The sequence below is a fragment of the Heptranchias perlo genome, chromosome 7, assembly GCF_035084215.1.
Source record: "Heptranchias perlo isolate sHepPer1 chromosome 7, sHepPer1.hap1, whole genome shotgun sequence".
Lineage (NCBI taxonomy): Eukaryota > Metazoa > Chordata > Chondrichthyes > Hexanchiformes > Hexanchidae > Heptranchias > Heptranchias perlo.
In genome coordinates this window covers 96388398-96409784 of record NC_090331.1, presented here as the reverse complement: position 1 = coordinate 96409784, position 21387 = coordinate 96388398, and the positions used below count along the sequence as shown (strand labels likewise).

Sequence of the window (21387 nt, the reverse complement as noted above, 5' to 3'; positions counted from 1 at the left end):
TGCAGGTTCTTCCATTTTAACACTGGGAAGACTGAAGCCTTCATTTCCAGCCCCTGCCACAAACCCCGCACCCTTGCCACCGATTCCATCATAAAGTTCGCCTACTTTCACCTCCATAACATCATCCAACTCAGTCAATCAGCTCCTGAAACCCTTATCTGTGCCTCTGTCATCTCCAGATCCAACTATTCCAAAGCACTCCTGGCCGACCTCCCATCCTCCACCCTCCATTTATCCAAAACTCTGCTGCCTGAATCCAATCCCACACCAGGTCCCATCACCCCGTGCTCGCTGACCGACATTGAAGTGTTGGAGGACCAGGAGCCAATTAAAAAATTTTGCATCCTCTTATTTAAATCCTTTCATGGTCTCAACCCACCCTATCTCTGAAACCTCCTCCAGCCCCAAAACCCTCACCTCCCCGTTAACTTTCGGTACCTCCAATTCCAACCTGTTTTTTCTGATTAAGCCTCTATGAAGCACCTTGGGATGTTTTTCCACATTGAAGGCGGTATATAAATGTAAACGACAAATCAATTGACCACTGGAAGCTGGCCTTCTATTGCCTATCGGAACTTCGTGATGTTAATCTGAATGGGGGGAGCTAACTTGGTCAGATTTTATCCCTAATCTGTGCCAGGTGAGCCCACCTCAGCCAGGGTGGGTGTTGGAGCCCAACAATTGGCCCCAGCACATCACTACTACAAAGGAGAAAGATCATGTAGACCTCCTGCTCCAAATCTCTACCCAGCTGAACACGTGCGTGTGGACACGGGTGCAGCCCTGATCAGACTCAGCTGTGATGCCCAATCAGTTGAATGCCTCGCCAACACTCATCATCTCGGTTCACCATCCACAGGATGCACTGCAGCATTTCGCCAAGGCTTCTTCGAAAGCACCTTCCAAACCCACGACCTCTACCACCTGGAAGGACAAGGGCAGCAGGCACATTGGAACACCACCACCTGCACGTTCCCCTCCAAGTCACACACCATCCCAACTTGGAAATATATCCATTCTTTCATCGTCGCTGGGTCAAAATCCTGGAACTCCCTACCTAACAACACTGTGGGAGAACCTTCACCACACAGACTGCAGCAACTCAAGAAGGCGGCTCACCACCACCTTCTCAAGGGCAATTAGGGATGGGCAATAAATGCCTGCCTTGCCAGCGACGCCCACATCCCATGAACGAATAAAAAAAAAGAATGGCCACGGCAGCTAGTTACTGGAGAGTGACTGACATCTATGGAACCATAACCGAGAAAGGAGTCAACGGCTTCATGGTAGAAAGGTTAGGAGAAAAAATTGGTGACAAAACGAGGAAAAAGAGCTACCCTGTATATTAAATTAGCTATCTGCGCTCTATTTCGGATCACCATTCTGTCATACCTTTAAATGGTATCTCAATAGGATTTTCTCCATTATACACTGATCTGTCAGACACGCCTGCAGCTGCACATATTTATCCCTAGATGAATCATAGAATCATAGAATCATAGAAGTTACAACATGGAAACAGGCCCTTCGGCCCAACATGTCCATGTCGCCCAGTTTATACCACTAAGCTAGTCCCAATTGCCTGCACTTGGCCCATATCCCTCGATACCCATCTTCCCCATGTAACTGTCCAAATGCTTTTTAAAAGACAAAATTGTACCCGCCTCTACTACTGCCTCTGGCAGCTCGTTCCAGACACTCACCACCCTTTGAGTGAAAAAATTGCCCCTCTGGATCCTTTTGTATCTCTCCCCTCTCACCTTAAATCTGTGCCCCCTCGTTATAGACTCCCCTACCTTTGGGAAAAGATTTTGACTATCGACCTTATCTATGCCCCTCATTATTTTATAGACTTCTATAAGATCACCCCTTAACCTCCTACTCTCCAGGGAAAAAAGTCCCAGTCTGTCTAACCTCTCCCTGTAAGTCAAACCATCAAGTCCCGGTAGCATCCTAGTAAATCTTTTCTGCACTCTTTCTAGTTTAATAATATCCTTTCTATAATAGGGTGACCAGAACTGTACACAGTACTCCAAGTGTGGCCTCACCAATGCCCTGTACAACTTCAACAAGACATCCCAACTCCTGCATTCAATGTTCTGACCAATGAAACCAAGCATGCTGAATGCCTTCTTCACCACCCTATCCACCTGTGACTCCACTTTCAAGGAGCTATGAATCTGTACTCCTAGATCTCTTTGTTCTATAACTCTCCCCAACGCCCTACCATTAACGGAGTAGGTCCTGGCCCGATTCGATCTACCAAAATGCATCACCTCACATTTATCTAAATTAAACTCCATCTGCCATTCATCGGCCCACTGGCCCAATTTATCAAGATCCCGTTGCAATCCTAGATAACCTTCTTCACTGTCCACAATGCCACCAATCTTGGTGTCATCTGCAAACTTACTAACCATGCCTCCTAAATTCTCATCCAAATCATTAATATAAATAACAAATAACAGCGGACCCAGCACCGATCCCTGAGGCACACCGCTGGACACAGGCATCCAGTTTGAAAAACAACCCTCCACAACCACCCTCTGTCTTCTGTCGTCAAGCCAATTTTGTATCCAATTGGCTACCTCACCTTGGATCCCATGAGATTTAACCTTATGTAACAACCTACCATGCGGTACCTTGTCAAATGCTTTGCTGAAGTCCATGTAGACCACGTCTACTGCACAGCCCTCATCTATCTTCTTGGTTACCCCTTCAAAAAACTCAATCAAATTCGTGAGACATGATTTTCCTCTCACAAAACCATGCTGACTGTTCCTAATTAGTCCCTGCCTCTCCAAATGCCTGTAGATCCTGTCCCTCAGAATACCCTCTAACAACTTACCCACTACAGATGTCAGGCTCACTGGTCTGTAGTTCCCAGGCTTTTCCCTGCCGCCCTTCTTAAACAAAGGCACAACATTTGCTACCCTCCAATCTTCAGGCACCTCACCTGTAGCGGTGGATGATTCAAATATCTCTGCTAGGGGACCCGCAATTTCCTCCCTAACCTCCCATAACGTCCTGGGATACATTTCATCAGGTCCCGGAGATTTATCTACCTTGATGCGCGTTAAGACTTCCAGCACCTCCCTCTCTGTAATATGGACACTCCTCAAGACATCACTATTTATTTCCCCAAGTTCCCTAACATCCATGCCTTTCTCAACCGTAAATACCGATGTGAAATATTCATTCAGGATCTCACCCATCTCTTGTGGTTCCGCACATAGATGACCTTGTTGATCCTTAAGAGGCCCTACTCTCTCCCTAGTTACCCTTTTGCCCTTTATGTATTTGTAGAAGCTCTTTGGATTCACCTTTGCCTGATCTGCCAAAGCAATCTCATATCCCCTTTTTGCCCTCCTGATTTCTCTCTTAACTCTACTCCGGCAATCTCTATACTCTTCAAGGGATCCACTTGATCCCAGCTGCCTATGCATGTCATATGCCTCCTTCTTCTTTTTGACTAGTGCCTCAATCTCCCGAGTCATCCAAGGTTCCCTACTTCTACCAGCCTTGCCCTTCACTTTATAAGTAATGTGCTTACCCTGAACCCTGGTTAACACACTTTTGAAAGCCTCCCACTTACCAGACGTCCCTTTGCCTGCCAACAGACTCTCCCAATCAACTTCTGAAAGTTCCTGTCTAATACCATCAAAATTGGCCTTTCCCCAATTTAGAATTTTAACTTTTGGGCCAGACCTATCCTTCTCCATAGCTATCTTAAAACTAATGGAATTATGATCACTGGTCCCAAAGTGATCCCTCACCAACACTTCTGTCACCTGCCCGTCCTTATTTCCCAAGAGGAGGTCAAGTTTTGCCCCCTCTCTAGTCGGGCCATCCACATACTGAATGAGAAATTCCTCCTGAATACACTCAACAAATTTCTCTCCATCCAAGCCCCTAATGCTATGGCTGTCCCAGTCAATGTTGGGAAAGTTAAAGTCCCCTACTATTACCACCCTATTTTTCTTGCAGCTGTCTGTAATCTCCTTACATATTTGCTCCTCAATTTCCCGTTGACTATTTGGGGGTCTGTAGTACAATCCTATCAAAGTGATCTCTCCCTTCTTATTTTTCAGTTCTACCCATATGGACTCAGTGGGCGAACCCTCGGATATATCCCCTCTCACTACTGCCGTGATGTTCTCCCTAATCAAGAACGCAACTCCCCCTCCTCTCTTACCTCCTGCTCTATCTTTCCTATAGCATCTGTACCCTGGAACATTGAGCTGCCAGTCCTGCCCCTCCCTTAGCCATGTTTCAGTAATAGCTATAACATCCCAGTCCCATGTACCCATCCATGCCCTGAGTTCATCTGCCTTGCCCATCAGACTTCTTGCATTGAAATAAATGCAGTTTAATCTAGACTTCCCTTGGTCTTTGCCCTGCTTTCTCAGACCATCTGTCCGGTCATGTTCTGTACACTCTCCCTTACTGCGTTTTGTTTCTGTCACCACTTTATTTCCCACTGACTTCCTGCATCGGTTCCCATCCCCCTGCCACATTAGTTTAAACCCTCCCCAACAGCACTGGCAAACACTCCCCCTAGGACATTGGTTCCAGTCCTGCCCAGATGCAGACCGTCCAATTTGTACTGGTCCCACCTCCCCCAGAACCGGTTCCAATGGCCCAGGAATTTGAATCCCTCCAGCTTGCACCATCTCTCAAGCCACGTATTCATCTTAGCTATCCTGTCATTCCTAATCTGACTAATCCGTGGCACTGGTAGCAATCCTGAGATTACTACCTTTGAGGTCCTACTCTTTAGTTTAACTCCTAACTCCCTAAATTCAGCTTGTAGGACCTCATCCTGTTTTTTACCTATATCGTTGGTGCCTATATGCACCACGACAACTGGCTGTTCACCCTCCCCCTCCAGAATGTCCTGAAGATGCATGAGTTCCAGATATCTATATCTCCTGCATCACTAATGGTCTCGGGAGGGAAATTCACTGTTTCCTGAGCTTCTATGGGCAACGCAATGGGAGATCATAGTATGGTTACAGCACAGGAGGAGGCCATTCAGCCCATCGAGCCCATGCTGGCTCTTTCTGAGAGCAATCCAGTTAGCCCCATTCCCCCGTAGCCCTGAAAATTTTTTCCCTTCAAGCATTTATCCAATTTTTTTGAAAGTCATGACTGAATCTGCCTCCTCCACCCTTTAAGGCAGCATATTCCAGATCAGAACTACTCTCTGCTTAAAAAAGTTTTTCCTAATTTTGCCTTTGGTTCTTTTGCAAATCACCTTAAACCTTTGTCCTCCGGTTCTCGACCCTTCCACCAATGAGCTGTTTCTCTTCATTTACTTTATTTAAACCCTTCATGATTTTGAACATTTCTATCAAATCTCCTCTCAACCTTCTCTGCTCTAAAGAGAACAACCCCAGCTTCTCCAGTCTATCCATGTAACTGAAGTCCCTCATCCCTAGAGCCATTCTGGTAAATCTTTTCTGCACCCTCTCTCAAGCCTTCACATCCTTCCTAAGGTGCAGTGCCCAGAATTAGACAATACTCGAGTTATGGCCAAACCAGTGCCTTATAAAGGTTCAACATAACTTCTTTGATTTTGTACTCTATGCCTCTATTTATAAAGCTCATGATCCTGTATGCTTTTTTTTAAATCGCTTTCTCAACCTGTCCTGCCATCTTCAAAGATTTGTGCACATATACCCCCAGATCTCTCTGTTCCTGCACCCCCTTTAGAACTGTACGCTTAGTTTATATTGCTTCCCCTCATTCTTCCTGCCAAAATGTATCACTTTGCACTTCTCTGCGTTAAATTTCATTTGCCACGTGTCCGCCCATTCCACAGCCTGTCTATATCCTCTTGAAGTCTATCACTATCCTCCTCACTGTTTACTACACTTCCAAGTTTTGTGTCATCTGCAAATTTTGATCCACGTGATTTGTGTAAAATGGTGTCACCTGTTTGTAGTATTTCCAACTGCAGGAGATTTTGTGGTTGTATTGCGCAGAGGCGAGTGCTCAAAGTTAGTTTTGTCCAGACTGCGCTTCTCTTCAACTCCTTTTGTCGTATCCATTTCTTCCAGAGAAGTTTTCTTCCCAGGACCTGGGGTGCAGGGGCAGGAGGGAAAAAGGAAGGCATTACTTCATTATTATGAGGTTTCAGTACAGTGGTCATTATCTAGACTTTATTTTGTCAATCCCATCCTACAGGCTGGTAGGAACCAAGCAACTGGGAAAACTGCAGTCCTGCTGCACTCCTTCAGTCAAACACTAGAAGGGAAGTGGAGGAAGAAATATGTGTGAGATGAGTAAAACAAAAATTGAATAATCATCACGGGAGATTTCAACTACCCCCAAATGAACTGGCTCAAGAGGTGGGGAAAAAGGGAAGGGCAATGGAGTTTTTACAGTGTGTACAGGACTCCTTTCTTTCCCAGTATGTGAGAAGCCCAACAAAAGAGGAATCAATGCTGGATCTAGTAATAAGAAATGAACCGGAGCAGATAAGAGAAGTAAGCGTTGGGGAACATCTATGCAATAGCGATCATAATATAATAAGGTTTAAAATAATGATTGAGAAAGACATAAATAATCAAAGACCAAAGTAATAGATTGGAAAAAAGCTTAATTTTGAGGGGATGAAAATGGAATTAGGGAAGGTAAACTGGAAAAAAATGTTGGCAAAGAGATAGAACAGTGGTGGGAAATATTTAAAACGGTGTTCAATAGAGTTCAGGAGAAATATATTCCTCTAAAAAACAAGAACAAACTAGCCAATAATGAAACATTATGGGTGAAAAGACAAAATTGAAACTAAAGAAAAAGTCATACACTAAGTACATAGACAATAAAAGAGAGGATAACAAAAAGGAATATGAAGAGGTGAAGAAAAAAGTAAAAAAAAACAATTAGGAAGGCAAAGAGGAACTACAAAATTAAATTATCAAGGAATATAAAAAGAAATAGTAAAGTATCCTACAGATACATAAATAACAAAAGAAAAATTAGGATAGGAATAGGGCCATTAAGGAATGCACAAGATAAACTCACAAGTAATGACAGCAAAATGGCAGAAATATTAAATAGTTACTTTGCCTCAGTATTTACCAGGGAGACTAACAAGGTGGGCATGACATTAGAAGAAGAGATCAAAAAAGATATAAAGATATTTAAGATAGAAAGGAATAGAGTAGAGTAATGGTCAGAAATTATTCTTTAGGCACTACAGGTAAAGGGAAAACTAGAGGATGTAAAGTAATTAAATCGGGAGAGAAAAATAAGAAACGCGAGAGAAAAACAACATTAGAGCAGGACGGGTTAGGGGGTGTGGCCCAATTAAGCGCTCTTTATACAAAGAGTATAAGGAACAAATTGAATGCATTGCAGGCGCAAATTCAACTTAGAGGGTACGACATGGTAACCATTACTGAGGCGTGGCTACAAGACGGTCAGGACTGGGAACTGAATATACCAGGTTATAAGGGCTGCAGGAAGGATAGGGAAACTGGTAGAGGGGGAGGAGTAGCCTTAGTGATTAAGAATGAAATTATTTTAACGATGAGAGGATATAATGAGAGGTAAGCAGGCAATGGAGATTTTATGGGTAGAATTAAGAAATAGAAAAGGATTTAAGACTGTAGTGGGAGTTGTGTATAGGCCCCCTGGTAGCAGCTGTCAAGTGGCAGAATATATAAATGCAGAGAATAGACAAGCATATAGCAAAGGCAGAGTGGTTTTAATGGGAGATTTTAACTTTCATACACATTGGGATCAGCAGATGAGCTCATGTCAGAAAGATAGCGAATTTCTTGTGTGTTCAGGACAGCTTTCTGCAACAATATGTCCTAGAACCAACAAGGGGCAGGCCATATTCGATTTAATAATGAGCAATGAGCCAGATTAGTACCATCTTCAGGATGCACTGCAGCAACTCGCCAAGGCTTCTTCGAAAGCATCTCCCAAACCCGCGACCTCTACCACCTAGAAGGACAAGGGCAGCAGGCACATGGGAACAACACCACCTGCACGTTCCCCTCCAAGTCACACACCATCCCGATTTGGAAATATATCGCCGCTGGGTCAAAATCCTGGAACTCCCTTCCTAACAGCACTGTGGGAGAACCTTCACCACACGGACTGCAGCGGTTCAAGCCGACGGCTCACCACCACCTTCTCAAGGGCAATTAGGGATGGGCAATAAATGCCGGCCTTGCCAGCGACGCCCACATCCCATGAACGAATAAAATATTTAGTTAACAGCCCAACGATGCATGAACATTTATCTAATAACGATCATAATATGAACGAGTTCAACGTTGTGTTTGAAATGGAGAAACCCGTGACAGCTGCTAAGATTCTAAATTTAGGTAAGGCTGACTTCAACGCGATGAGACAGAGACTGTCCACAGTAAACTGGGCAAATCTGTTAATGGGTAAAACGAAAGACGATCACTGGAAGATGTTCAAAAAAGAATTTAATGTGATACAGGACCAGTTTATACCCCTAAATGGCAAGTGATCTACTTGCCAAAAATGCAGCCATGGGCAACAAAAGAGGTAAGGGACAACATGAAACTAAAAGAAAAAGAATGCAAAAATGCAAAAAATAGCACAGATCCTGGCGTCTGGGAGAGATACAAAAAACAGCAAAAGGTGACAAAACAGATAGTAAGCTACAAAAAGGGAGTATGAAAAGAAACTTGCAAAGGATATCAAAATCACTGCAAGAAATGTTTACAATTATATTAGGAAAAAGAGGGTGGTCAAGAGCAATGTGGGCCCCTTAAAAACTCAATGGTGATACTGCAAGTGAAAATAAGGAAATGATAGACATGTTAAATAATTACTTTGTGTCAGTATTTACAGTAGAAGAGGATAGCATGCCAGACACCCCAAGGAAACTAATTTTGAATCAGGGACAGGGACTCACCATAATTAACGTAAACAAATTAACAATAACGAAGAAAATAATGGCACTAAAGAGTGACAAATCCCCAGGGCCAGATAGTTTCCATCCCAGGGTTTTAAAGCAAGTAGGTGAGAACATTGCAGATACCCTAACTATAATCTTCGAAAGTTCTCTTGATTCAGGAACCGTTCCTTTGGATTGGAAAATTGCACGTCACTCCACTATTTAAAAAAGGTGAGAGACGGAAACCAGGGAATTATAGACCAGTTAGTCCAGCATCTGTTGTTGGGAAATTACTAATCTATAATTAAGGATAGAGTGACTGAACACCTTGAAAATTTTCAGCTGATCAGAGAGAGCCAGCGTGGATATGTGAAGGGTAGGTCATGCCTGACGAGCCTGATTGAATTTTTTGAAGAGGTGACTGAAGTAATGGACAGGGGAAATGTCTATGGACGTTGTTTATATGGACTTCCAGACGGCATTCGATAAAGTCCTTCAAAACAGACTGTTAGCTAAAGTTGAAGCTCATGGAATTGAAGGCAAATTATTGACCTTGTTAGGAAATTGGCTGAGCGGCAGGAGACAGAGAGTAGGGATAATGGGCAGGTACTGAAATTGTCAGGATGTGACTAGTGGTGTCCCACAGGGATCTGTGTTGGAGCCTCAACTATTCACCGTATTTATTAACAACTTAGATGACGGATTAGAGAGCCACATATCCAAGTTTGCATATATCCAAGATGGGCAGCATTGTAAGCAGTATGGATGGAAGCATAAAATTACAGAGATATTAATCGAATAAGTGAATGAGCAAAACTGTGGCAAATGGATTTCAATGCACGCAAGTAGGAGGTCATCCACTTTGCACTTAAAAAGGATAGATCAGAGCACTTTCTAAATGGTGAAAAGCTCAAAACAGTGGAGGTCCAAAGAGACTTAGGGGTCCACGTACATAGATTATTAAAATGCCGTGGACAGGTACAGAAAACAATCAAAAAGGCTAATGGAATGCTGGCCTTTGTATCTGAAGGACTAGAATACAAGGAGTAGAAGTTATGCTACAGCTATACAAAGCTCTGGTTAGACCACACCTGGAGCACTTTGTTCAGTTCTGGGCACCGCACGATAGGAAGGATATACTGGCCTTGGAGGGAGTGCAACATATATTTACTAGAATGACACCAGGACTCCAAGGGTTAAATTACGAGGTGAGATTACACAAATTAGGGTTGTATTCCCTGGAATTTAGAAGGTTAAGGGGTGATTTCATCAAATTTTCAAGATATTAAGGGGAACTGTTAGGGTAGATAGAGAGAAACTATTTCCGCTGGTTGGGGAGTCTAGGAGTAGGGGACGTAGCCTAAAGATTAAAGCCAGGACTTTCAGGAGTGAAGTTAGGAAACACTTCTACGCGTAAAGGGTGGTAGAAGTTTGGAACTCTTTTCCGCAAACAGCAGTGTTGCTAGCTCAATTGTTGATTTTAAATCTGAGATTGATAGGTTTTTGTTAACCAAAGGTATTAAGGGATATGGGGCTATGGTGGGTATATGGAGTTAGGTCACAGATCATCCATGATCTCACTGAATGGCAGAACAGGCTCGATGGGCTGAATGGCCTACCCCTTCCTGTTCCTATGTTCTTAAGTTTATCAATTCTCTCCCCCCTTTAAGAAAGGATAAAAACCCCTGGTCCGGATGGATTGTATCCGCGCATTTTAAAGGAAGTTAGGGAAGAGACGGCAGAGGCACTGTGACATATATACGAAATTTCATTACAAAAAAGGCATAGTGCCAGAGGACTGCAGGACAGCTAATGTTATTCCTGTATTTAAAAAGGGAGATAGAACAAGTCCAGGGAATTATAGACCAGTTAGCTTAATTTGGTGATAGAAAAGATAATGAAATCTTTACTCAAAAGATGTAACAGAAAAACATCTAGAAAACAAAAATATAATACAGTTGTCAGCACGGATTTCAGAAGGGAAATCTTTGAAGAAGTAACAGAAAGAGTAGACAAGGGTAATGCAGTAAATGTAATACATTTGGATTTTCAAAAGACCTTCGATAAGGTACCCCGCATCGTAGACTCATGACTAAGGTCAGAGCGTGTGGAGTCAGAGGACAGGTAGCAGAATGGATAGCAAGCTGGCTACAAAACAGAAAACAGAGAGTAAGGGTTAAGGTTAGCTACTCAGACCAGCAAAAGGTGAGAAGTGGTGTTCCACAGGGATCGTTGCTTGGACCACTGTTGTTCACAATTTACATCAATGATTTGGACTCGGGAATCGAAAGTACAATTTCAAAATTTGCGGATGACACCAAATTGGGGGTTAATACAAAGGAAGAATGCATCAAAATGCAAGACATTAATAAACTTGCAGAATGGGCATGTAATTGGCAAATGAATTTCAATATTTTGATAGGAAGAATAAGGAGGCCACATATTGCCTGGATGATAAGAGTCTAAATGGGGTAGAGAGCACAGGGATCTCGGGGTACAGATACACAAATCACTAAAAGTAGCAACGCAGATAAATAAGGCCATAAATAAGGCAAACCAAGCACTGGGGTTCATTTCTAGAGGGATAGAATTGAAAAGCAGAGAAGTCATGTTAAACTTGTATAGAACCTTGGTTAGATCACACTTGGAATATTGTGCACAGTTCTGGTCTCCATATTGAAAAAAGGATATAGAGGCATTGGAGAAGGTGCAAAAAAGATTCACAAGGATGATACCAGAACTGAGAGGATATACTTATCAGGAAAGACTGAGCGGGCTGGAGCTCTTTTCTCTAGAAAAAGAGAAGGCTGAGGGCTGACCTGATAGAGGTCTTTAAGATAATGAAAGGGTTTGATGGGGTAGACATAGAGAAAATCCACTTTGGCAGAAGGAATAGAAAATCAGTATCTTATTTAAATGGAGAGAGATTGCAGAACTCTGAGGTACAGAGGGATCTGGGTATCCTAGTACATGAATCACAAAAAGTTAGTATGCAGATACAGCAAGTGGAAAGCAAATGGAATGTAGTCATTTATTGCAAGGGGAATGGAATATAAAAGTAGAGATGTTTTGCTACAGTTGTACAGGGCATTGGTGAGACCACATCTAGAATACTGTGTGCAGTTTTGGTCTCCTTATTTAAGAAAGGACATAATTGCTTTAGAGGCGGTTCAGAGAAGGTTCACTCGACTGATTCCTGGGATGAGGGGGTTATCTTATGAGGAAAGGTCGGACAAGTTGGGACTGTATACACTCGAATGAGAGGTGATCTTATTGAAACATATAAGATCCTGAGGGGGCTTGAAGGGGTAGATGCTGAGAGGATGTTTCCCCTTCTGGGAGAGACTAGATTTAGGGGCCACAGTTTAAAAATAAGGGGTCTCCCACTTAAGACGGAGATAAGGAGAATTTTTTTCTCTCTGAGGGTCGTGTGTCTGTGGAACTCCCTTCCCGACAGAGCAGTGGAGGCAGGGTCGCTAATATTTTTAAGGCTGAGTTAGAGAGATTCCTGATTAAGAAGGGAGTCAAAGGTTATAGTAGGTAGACGGGAAAGTAAGGTTGAGCTCACAATCAGATCAGCCACGAGCTTATCAAATGGCAGAGCAGGCTCGAGGGGCCGAATGGCCTACTTCTGCTCCTAATTCGTACGTTCGTATGCAAAATGTTTCCATATTTGTGGGGGAGTCCAAAACTAAAGGTCATAAATATAAGATAGTCACTAATTTATCCAAAAAGGAATTCAGGAGAAACTTTTTTTCCGAAGTAGAAAAAAGTGGTAAGAACATGGAATGAGCCATCACAGGGAGTAGGTGAGGTGACGAGCATAGATGCATTTAAGGGAAGCTAGATAAGCACATGAGAGAGAAAGGAATAGAAGGATATGCTGATAGGGTTAGATGAAGTAGGGAGGGAGGAGGCTCGTGTGGAGCATAAATGCCAGCATAGACCTGTTGAGCAGAATGGCCTGTTTCTGTACTGTAGACTCAATGTTACGGTGACCACCCTGACTGCAGAATAGAGCATGTCCCAGGGAACCTGCATGGAGTTCATTAAAACAGACAATCCAGCTGGTCCAGTAACAGCTGGAGTTCCTACACTCCACACTGGGGTAGAACGACATTCTGAGCTCCCAGTATTAGCGAAGACCACCAAGGAGGGAAGTCAATCAACACCAGTATCGGAAGAGCCCTTGGAGCAGACTACCTCTTGAACAGAGAATGGTGCTGAGGGCAGGAAAAAGGAAAGGACAAACCTTTAATGTCATACAGCTAGGTATCAGAGTGACCCCACAGAAAAACCTGCTGCATGCTTTGCTGGTGAAAATATGAAGACCATCTACACTAGGGAAGAACACAAGTGTACACACACACACACACACACACACACACACACACAGTATGTGTATTTTTGGGAAATTCAGTGCCTGCAAAATAATATTTAACACGTGTGAAGTAACAATAAGTGCAGTGTATTGCGGAATTAAAGATATGGTGCACTTAATCGCCATTCTCAGTGTTAGAAGCCAGATTCACCACACAGGGGAAAGAACTACCATGCTAAACAAATTCTTAAACCTTTCCCTTGTAAATGGGTTTACCATTGTTACAAATAAAGCACAGCATTCTCCCCTAATTCACTCTTTTTCCTGCACCTCAAAACTGCACCACCTTCAGTCTTTCCTTCTTCCTACAATTTACAGCATTTTAAAAACCAAGTTTGCATCACCTAATCATTATTTGTAAGTTTCAGCTTGGCTTAGTGGGAGCACTCCTGCCCGAGTCAGAAAGTTATAAGTTCAGGCCCCACTCCAGGATTTACTCATATAATCTAGGCTGGCACATAGTGCAGTACTGAGGGAGTGCTGCATTGTCAGCGGTGCTGGCTTTCAGATGAGACGTTAAACTGAGGCCCAGCCCATTTATTCATATAGACGTGAACGGTCCAATGACACTATACGAAGAACAAGGAGGAATCCTCAGTGTCCTGACTAATATTTATCACTCAACGACGTCACCAACGCTCATTCCCACCTCTCTCAGTGAGATCACTCAAGCTGCTTTTACACTGCCATATACTGTGGCTGGCTCCGGTCACATGGGTCTCACACAACCAGCACATCACCAAAGTAGGGTCACTTTTGCATGAAAAATACCACAAACAATGAGTCATTCTGAATCATATTAAACATTCAAAAATTTACAACTGACCAAGTTTTTAAAAAAATGGAGCAGAAATGCCACCACGGATACTAAAAGGGTTAATACATCCTGTTCGGAGTAAGTTGGACGTAGCAAGGCCAGCAGCTGGGAAGACGTGGCAAATTTGCTTTGGTGTTACAATGAGCTATACAAGACCCGTACGGGGCACAAACACAGCCCAATATAAAAGCGGCTTCAGACGGGGAAGGGTGCGAACTGCAAGCGATAGGGAGAATAAAACATAAACTGTTCCTGTAACTCACTGTTCTTCTTCCGTTGCCAAAATATTTCAATCTGATGCTTGCGTAGAGATTTCCCTTTTTTCTTGGCAGTTGATGCAGATGCCTTTAAAAGAAACAAGTTCATTGTAACACTCTCCTCATCCGTTAACACATGTACAAATGCTCAAACTAAGAGGGTTCTGGGTCACAGGGCTCGTCTGCCCTGTTGCTATCATAAAAGATTTGCAAAAAACTTCACTTTTAACTCCCAAAAAACATGTGGGTTGTCAAATGAGGGCAGGACCTGGCTCAGCTGTGATGCCCCCAACAATAAAATAGCATGGCAATACTCACTGTTTAGACTCACACACTTAGCCACTTGGGTGAGGTACCAGAGGACAATCGGGACCAGTACAGTCAGCACCTTCTAGGGGTGGGACTTATAAAACTGGGAAAAGAAAATCTAACCAAGCCTCATAATGTTGTTCAGCCTTATGTAGAAGTCACGAATCATAGAACGATACAGCACAGAAGGCGGCCATTCAGCCCATCGTGCCTCTGCTGGCTCTTTGAAAGAGCTATCCAATTAGTCCCACTCCTAGCTCTTTCCCCATGGCCCTGCAATATTTTCCTTTGCAACTATTTATCCAATTCCCTTTTGAAAGTTATTATTGAATCTGCTTCCACCACCCTTTCAGACAGTGCATTCCCGATCATAACAACTTGCTGCGTAAAAAATTTTCTCCTCATCTCTCCTCTGGTTATTTTGCCAATTATAATAAATCTGTGTCCTCTGGTTACCTACCCTTCCGCCACTGGGAACAATTTCTCCTTATTTACTCGATCAAAACCTTTCAAACAGAATAAGAAATACAGCCAGACCTATCCTCTTAATATTTCCATGCCCACCTTTGCTTTAAATTTATCATATTTTCCAGCAAGGAAGTCATGCTGTTTTGTTTTTAACAGTTTTGTACCTGGCTGTGCAGGTTGCACTATCACAGTGCAACAGGCAGCAACTAGGCAGGAAGTAAGGGAACAGCAAAACTGACTGACAGCAACCAAATAAAACCCAGAACACTGATCGACACATCTGCCTGTTGCAAGTAGTCCCTCTTTTTAAAAATAAAAGGCTACTGTGCTGATAAGATTTCTAATACTCTCTTGTTAACTTTAATTAAACATGAACGCTGATTAAAGATGGAAATTTGGGGGTGCAGCTAAGGTCCTCAGGTACTCACGTGATCGTAGAAGTGAACCACTGCCAGGCTCTTATTGGTTTGGCAATAAACCCGCTGCACCTTGCCAAACTGAGAGAAGTGCTTCTTGATGACCTCCTTCTTGTTAAGGTCTGCCGGGATGTTTTTGCACTGGATGGCAGTGAGTTCTGACAAAGGCATGCTGGACAAACTGTCTGTGCTCTCACCTCGTAGCCTCCGAGAGGAAGGCTTGCCGGGAAAATCTGGGAGGACAAATGAAATCCGAAATTAATCCAGAACACCGCAACGCCACCCAGCAAAACTGAAAATGGGACCTTGAAGGAGCTGCAATACATGTGCTGTATCAAAAACCATTCATGTCTCCACAGCACAACCAGGAATTACCGAGCATACAGACAAAACAGAAGGTAGTTCAAACTGAGCAGCAGGAACCAATAACAATATTCTAAAAATCATGATTTAGAAAAGGGGCTACAACATCCTATTGCTGGAAATGCTACAGGAAATCAATCCTGCAGTTCCTTCAACGAAAAGGCAATTTGTTTCTCATCCCAATGACTCTGCTGTTTCAGACGGCGTGTCGCTGAGCCTCACAGACCAAAGAAGGTTCCAGATTCGATCGTTGGGACGTGCTGAGGTAGCCAATCGCAGCTGGGACATTGAAAGGGCCCAATAATGAGTCTCAGTGGTTTGCAAGAGGTAAAATAAAGTGTGCCAGGGTTCCTGCTCTGGATTGTTGCCCAGCAAGCAGACTTGGGAATTGCACACATGTGGGCTTCATGTGAGGACAGGTTCAGGCTTAACTATAATGACCCAATGGTTGAATAGCTGGCTGACATACACTGACCAGGCTCACATCAAGAGCAGACTAAAAATAGAAAAATGCAAAAAAAAGACAGAAGATAAAAATGGAGAAAAAGAGCCAAAAGCTTGACAATTTTAACCAGGGAAGATTATTTCCTTTTATGCTGCTTTAATTTGGTGGTTGTTGGTTCCTGTGACAAAACATATTTTCACCTGTCCTGGATATTTCAACTTACAATATTTCCGTACTGCTAGATTTACCACACAAGGTATTAACTGCCAAGGTTGCACAGTGTCCTTTTTAATAATAAGCCACCAGTCTAAAACCTGTCTGTTTGTCCATTAGATTTTCCTCAAGATTCATTTAGGCTCACACAATAGTGATTTGCAGTCTCACTCACCCTGAGGGGCATCATTCCTGACAATCTCAAACAACCGGTGATATTCCTAGAGAGAGTGTGCCTTGCACCACCTGATTGTCTACAGTGTGATTCTATTGCATTCCCAGAGAGGCAGGGTTGGTGGGGGTGGTGCATAGCAGGTAGATTTTTGGGAGCCTTCTGGCCCCACAAAGAGAAGGACATCATCCCAGGATGGTGACTTCGATTCACAGAAATTTGAGTCCCTTGAGGAAATGGGCAGGTTCTTATTGGCTGGAGCACCCTGTGATTAACCACTCAGTGGGCAGAAGATTCATCTCACCGACTCAAAGGTTCAGTTCACAGAGAGGCAGGCTCAGTCACAGAGTTGTGTAGATTCTGCTGCCAGCCGCCAAAAGGTTGTCTGTACTTTAAAGCCACCGCACATTGTCCCCGAGGAGGCTGCGGTGCAGACGAAACCGTCACCCATCTCCTTCTGGAATGCGCCTTTGCAAAGAAGGTCTGGAGAGAGATGCAGTGGTATCTGTCCAAGTTCGTCCCGAGCAGCTCCGTAACACAGGACTCTGTGCTCTACGGGCTGTTCCCGGGGATGCACACAGAGACAGTCATCAACTGCTGCTGGAAGACCATTAACTCGGTGAAAGACGCCCTTTGGTCTGCCCGAAACCTGCTGGTCTTCCAGTGCACGGAGCTGTCCTCGACCGAGTGTTGCAGACTGGCACATTCCAAGGTCCAGGACTATGTGCTCAGGGACGCGCTGAAACTAGGTGCGGCCGCGGCAAAGGCTCTGTAGGGAAAGGCAACCATTTAGAGCCTTCCTGCCATTGTATACCGAGGGGCTGCAATCAGGGAAACCGCCCCCCACCCCGGGCAGAATGTAAAATTCAAATTGCTGTAATGTACCTGTAATGAATCTGTAATCAATAATCTGTATTGAGTATAATGCAATGAGACACCCCAGAGTGTCATGAACTGTAATTATGCACAATGTGTTCGTTGAACTGTACTTGATGTAACCTGAAAATTGTATAATCTGTATTGTGTACGTTGGGAATGTGATATCACAACTGTATTGTATGTTTTTGCTACAAATTTTATGAATAAAGTATATTTTTTGAAAAAAAAAGCCTGGCCTAGCATAGCCTTAAAGGGTCAATCATGTGTAAATGGCCTTTTGTCTAAAGGCCCCATGTTTAAAGAAAAAACAAGTTGCACCTTCATTGTTTTGTATACAGAAGAGCATGGGGAAATGAATATTCTCACTGTGTTGGACGGTGTGAACAAAAAGCAAAATACTGCAGATGTTAGAAACACTCAGCAGGTCAACCAGCATCTGTAAAGAGAAGGACCCACACCTGAAATGTTCACGTGTCTGTTCTCTCCACAGATTCTGCCTGACCTGCTGAGTGTTACCAACACTTTATGTTTTTGTTTGTTTTGTTAAAAATTAAAATCGCTTGTTGGTTCAAAGTCAGTGTCTCAACTCAGAACACTGCTTATTCAGTCCCTCTTCCAGAAAGAGAGGGGATTCACATGATAAACTCCAGCAACCAATGTGCAATCTTCTCCGGGTCTCAAGCTATCGGTTAATTAGATACTGGGCAGCAAAAGGTGGTCAGATCATAGAGAGGCTCAGGTTCCACTCATAGGAGTGATTGGTGACACTGAACCCCAGGAAAAATATCCAACGGTAGACCCAGGCAACCGTTTCAGCACAAACACTTAAATGTGACAAAACACAGACTGGAAGGCAGGATTGCAGAATATATTTGGGAATATTTCAATTGTATTCATTTTCAGAACCACAGCTTTATGTCCTCCTCTCAGAAGGCTCCTGCGTCATGCTCAGCCTTTGTGCAGGATCCTTTATGTGTGCATTGATTAAATAAACCATTTGCCGCAATCTTTTAACACAGATCATGAAAAACAAAGTATTGAAGAGCAAAATGTAGAGAAGTTTTTTTCATAACCAAAATTTGAGCTCTTAAACTAGGCTGACTGTAGTACTGAGGGTGTGCGGTGCTGTAGGAGTTACCATGCTTCAAATGAGACATTAAAGGTCCTGTCCAGGTGAACATTTTTGGTTTGTGGGGTTAGGGTTAGAAAGCTCTTTGTGGAAGGAGAGAATCAGTTCAACAATTTATTACAAGAACAGAAATCCACACCCTGCCATTTTGAATTTTGCTCCAGCTGATGATGGTCCAAGACACTGGGTCAAAGCATTCTAAAAAAATTAGCTACAACATTGAAGACAGGAAGAATCTTTTAATCACAAAAAATGTTTGGTGTACAAGGAAATTCCTTTGTCCCAACATACCTACGCCACTACCCCCCAACCCCACCCCACACAGACACTACATATCTACAGGGCTAGATTTATAATTCTACATGAATTCAGACTCACCATCTCTCACTTTCTTCTTTGTTTCTTCTTTTCTCACTCGAGCAGGCCACTCCATTGGAATGCTTGACTCAGACAACAGCTTCAATTTTTCCTGTAGTCTACTTTCTGAGGATATGGCGTCTCTTTTAGACTCCTTCCTACTGGAGCAGTTACCCTTCAACACATCTCGAAGAGTCCGACTAAAGATGCCCATCGGTCGAGTAACTTTCACTGGCCGTTTCCCTAGAGACTGGTTGCTCTTGGACCCTGTTGCTTGTTCTTTAGCAGCAATGTATTCAAAGTGGTGTGGCGACCTGTCTCGCTTGTCTTTTCTTTTCACCCCCTTCCTGGGTGTCAACTGTTCCTCCTCCACTTCATGCTTGGGAGCCTGCCCAATCGTTGCTAGTGTTCCAGTAGCTCCCATTGCACTCCGTCTCCCATCATATGCCAACGCAGGGCTGACACCGGTCACTCCAAAGACTGGTTTCTGAGTTGTTTTTTCTTCGCCAGCTACTTTTTTGCTTGGTGCAGAAAAATCTAACAAGGCACCTGGTTGAGAAAAGGTGAATGAGGCTGAGGAGCTGCCGGGGGTCGGCTGGACAAAACGGAAGCCTCCGGGAGAACTGCTAATAGCCGCCGGCTGAGAGAAGTTAAAAGTGTCTGGCAAACTAGCTGTCGCCGTCGGCCGAGAAAATCTGAAGGGGCCGGAGGAAGTGCCGCTGCTTGTTGGCTGTGAGAAGCTGAAAGATGGGCCGCTGTTAGTGGCAGCCTTACTCTGTGAAGCCGTGGGGGTGGCCGCTTCTCCACCACTGCTCAGAGGCTGGGAGAAGTTAAATGGCGGCAGTTTATTTGACGATTTGTTCGAGTCCAGACTTCCACCGAATGATCTCTGGCCGTCCGGATTCTCCAGCGCTTTGAAGTTTGGCTCAGAGTGCCCGAAACTCCCGCTCGCCGCTGCTCCAAAGTTCCCAGGACTCGCGAACGGCCCAAGGGGCTTAAAACTGAAGGGCTGACTCGGGCCAGGGCTGGAACTGGCGACAGTCGCCATGCCCGCTGAACCCGCCTGGTGTCCAAACGCAGGGAGCGACTCCCCCACTTCACTCGCTTGCCCGAAGCAAGGAGCAGCCTGTTGGGCCTGGAAACCCGGGAAGGTGTTGTCTCCTGTGGGGAAGAGCGCGGGGGGCTGCCTGCCCGGCGGATCCATGGTTCTCCACCAGGCCCGAAGCTCTCAGTAACCTGGGATCAGCTCGACTCCAGCATCGCTTCACATTTACCGCTTGTTATCAACGGAATTTCAGCTTTGTATTCTAATAACATTTCACCAGTCTCTCTCTCTCTCACTCACCGCCGCCATTACCGCCCACAGAAACAACACCCGCCGCCCTGGTCGGTCCGCCTCATTCTTCCGTTCCGGTCAGTACGGAACAAAAAGACAAGCGCACCCACTTCCGCTTCCAATCAGCCTCTCCGCACTGAGGGTTGCCAGTGGCAACACGCTCCGGACCCGGCCCGGCGCCTCTCTCCCCCTCGGACCCGGCCCGGCCCGGCGCCTCTCTCCCCCTCGGACCCGGCCCGGCCCGGCGCCTCTCTCCCCCTCGGACCCGGCCCGGCCCGGCGCCTCTCTCCCCCTCGGACCCGGCCCGGCCCGGCGCCTCTCTCCCCCTCGGACCCGGCCCGGCCCGGCGCCTCTCTCCCCCTCGGACCCGGCCCGGCCCGGCGCCTCTCTCCCCCTCGGACCCGGCCCGGCCCGGCGCCTCTCTCCCCCTCGGACCCGGCCCGGCCCGGCGCCTCTCTCCCCCTCGGACCCGGCCCGGCCCGGCGCCTCTCTCCCCCTCGGACCCGGCCCGGCCCGGCGCCTCTCTCCCCCTCGGACCCGGCCCGGCCCGGCGCCTCTCTCCCCCTCGGACCCGGCCCGGCCCGGCGCCTCTCTCCCCCTCGGACCCGGCCCGGCCCGGCGCCTCTCTCCCCCTCGGACCCGGCCCGGCCCGGCGCCTCTCTCCCCCTCGGACCCGGCCCGGCCCGGCGCCTCTCTCCCCCTCGGACCCGGCCCGGCCCGGCGCCTCTCTCCCCCTCGGACCCGGCCCGGCCCGGCGCCTCTCTCCCCCTCGGACCCGGCCCGGCCCGGCGCCTCTCTCCCCCTCGGACCCGGCCCGGCCCGGCGCCTCTCTCCCCCTCGGACCCGGCCCGGCCCGGCGCCTCTCTCCCCCTCGGACCCGGCCCGGCCCGGCGCCTCTCTCCCCCTCGGGCCCGGCCCGGCGCCTCTCTCCCCCTCGGGCCCGGCCAGGCGCCTC

At 45.6% G+C, this 21387-nt stretch overlaps 1 protein-coding gene across 2 annotated transcripts in view; it reads right to left on the bottom strand.

Annotated features, from left to right (window-relative positions):
• Positions 1–20494, bottom strand: part of mcm3ap (minichromosome maintenance complex component 3 associated protein) — a 111161-nt gene extending 90667 nt beyond the window's left edge. For both annotated transcript variants that reach the window (XM_067988134.1, XM_067988135.1), the window contains exons 1-4: positions 19118–20494; positions 15551–15771; positions 14352–14433; positions 5938–6082 (exon numbers count right to left, since the gene is read on the bottom strand). In XM_067988134.1, the coding sequence (XP_067844235.1) occupies positions 5938–6082; positions 14352–14433; positions 15551–15771; positions 19118–20300 (1631 nt within the window). In that variant the 5' untranslated portion in view covers positions 20301–20494. The remainder of the gene's footprint in view (positions 1–5937; positions 6083–14351; positions 14434–15550; positions 15772–19117) is intronic.
• Between the last annotated feature and the right edge of the window lie 893 nt (positions 20495–21387).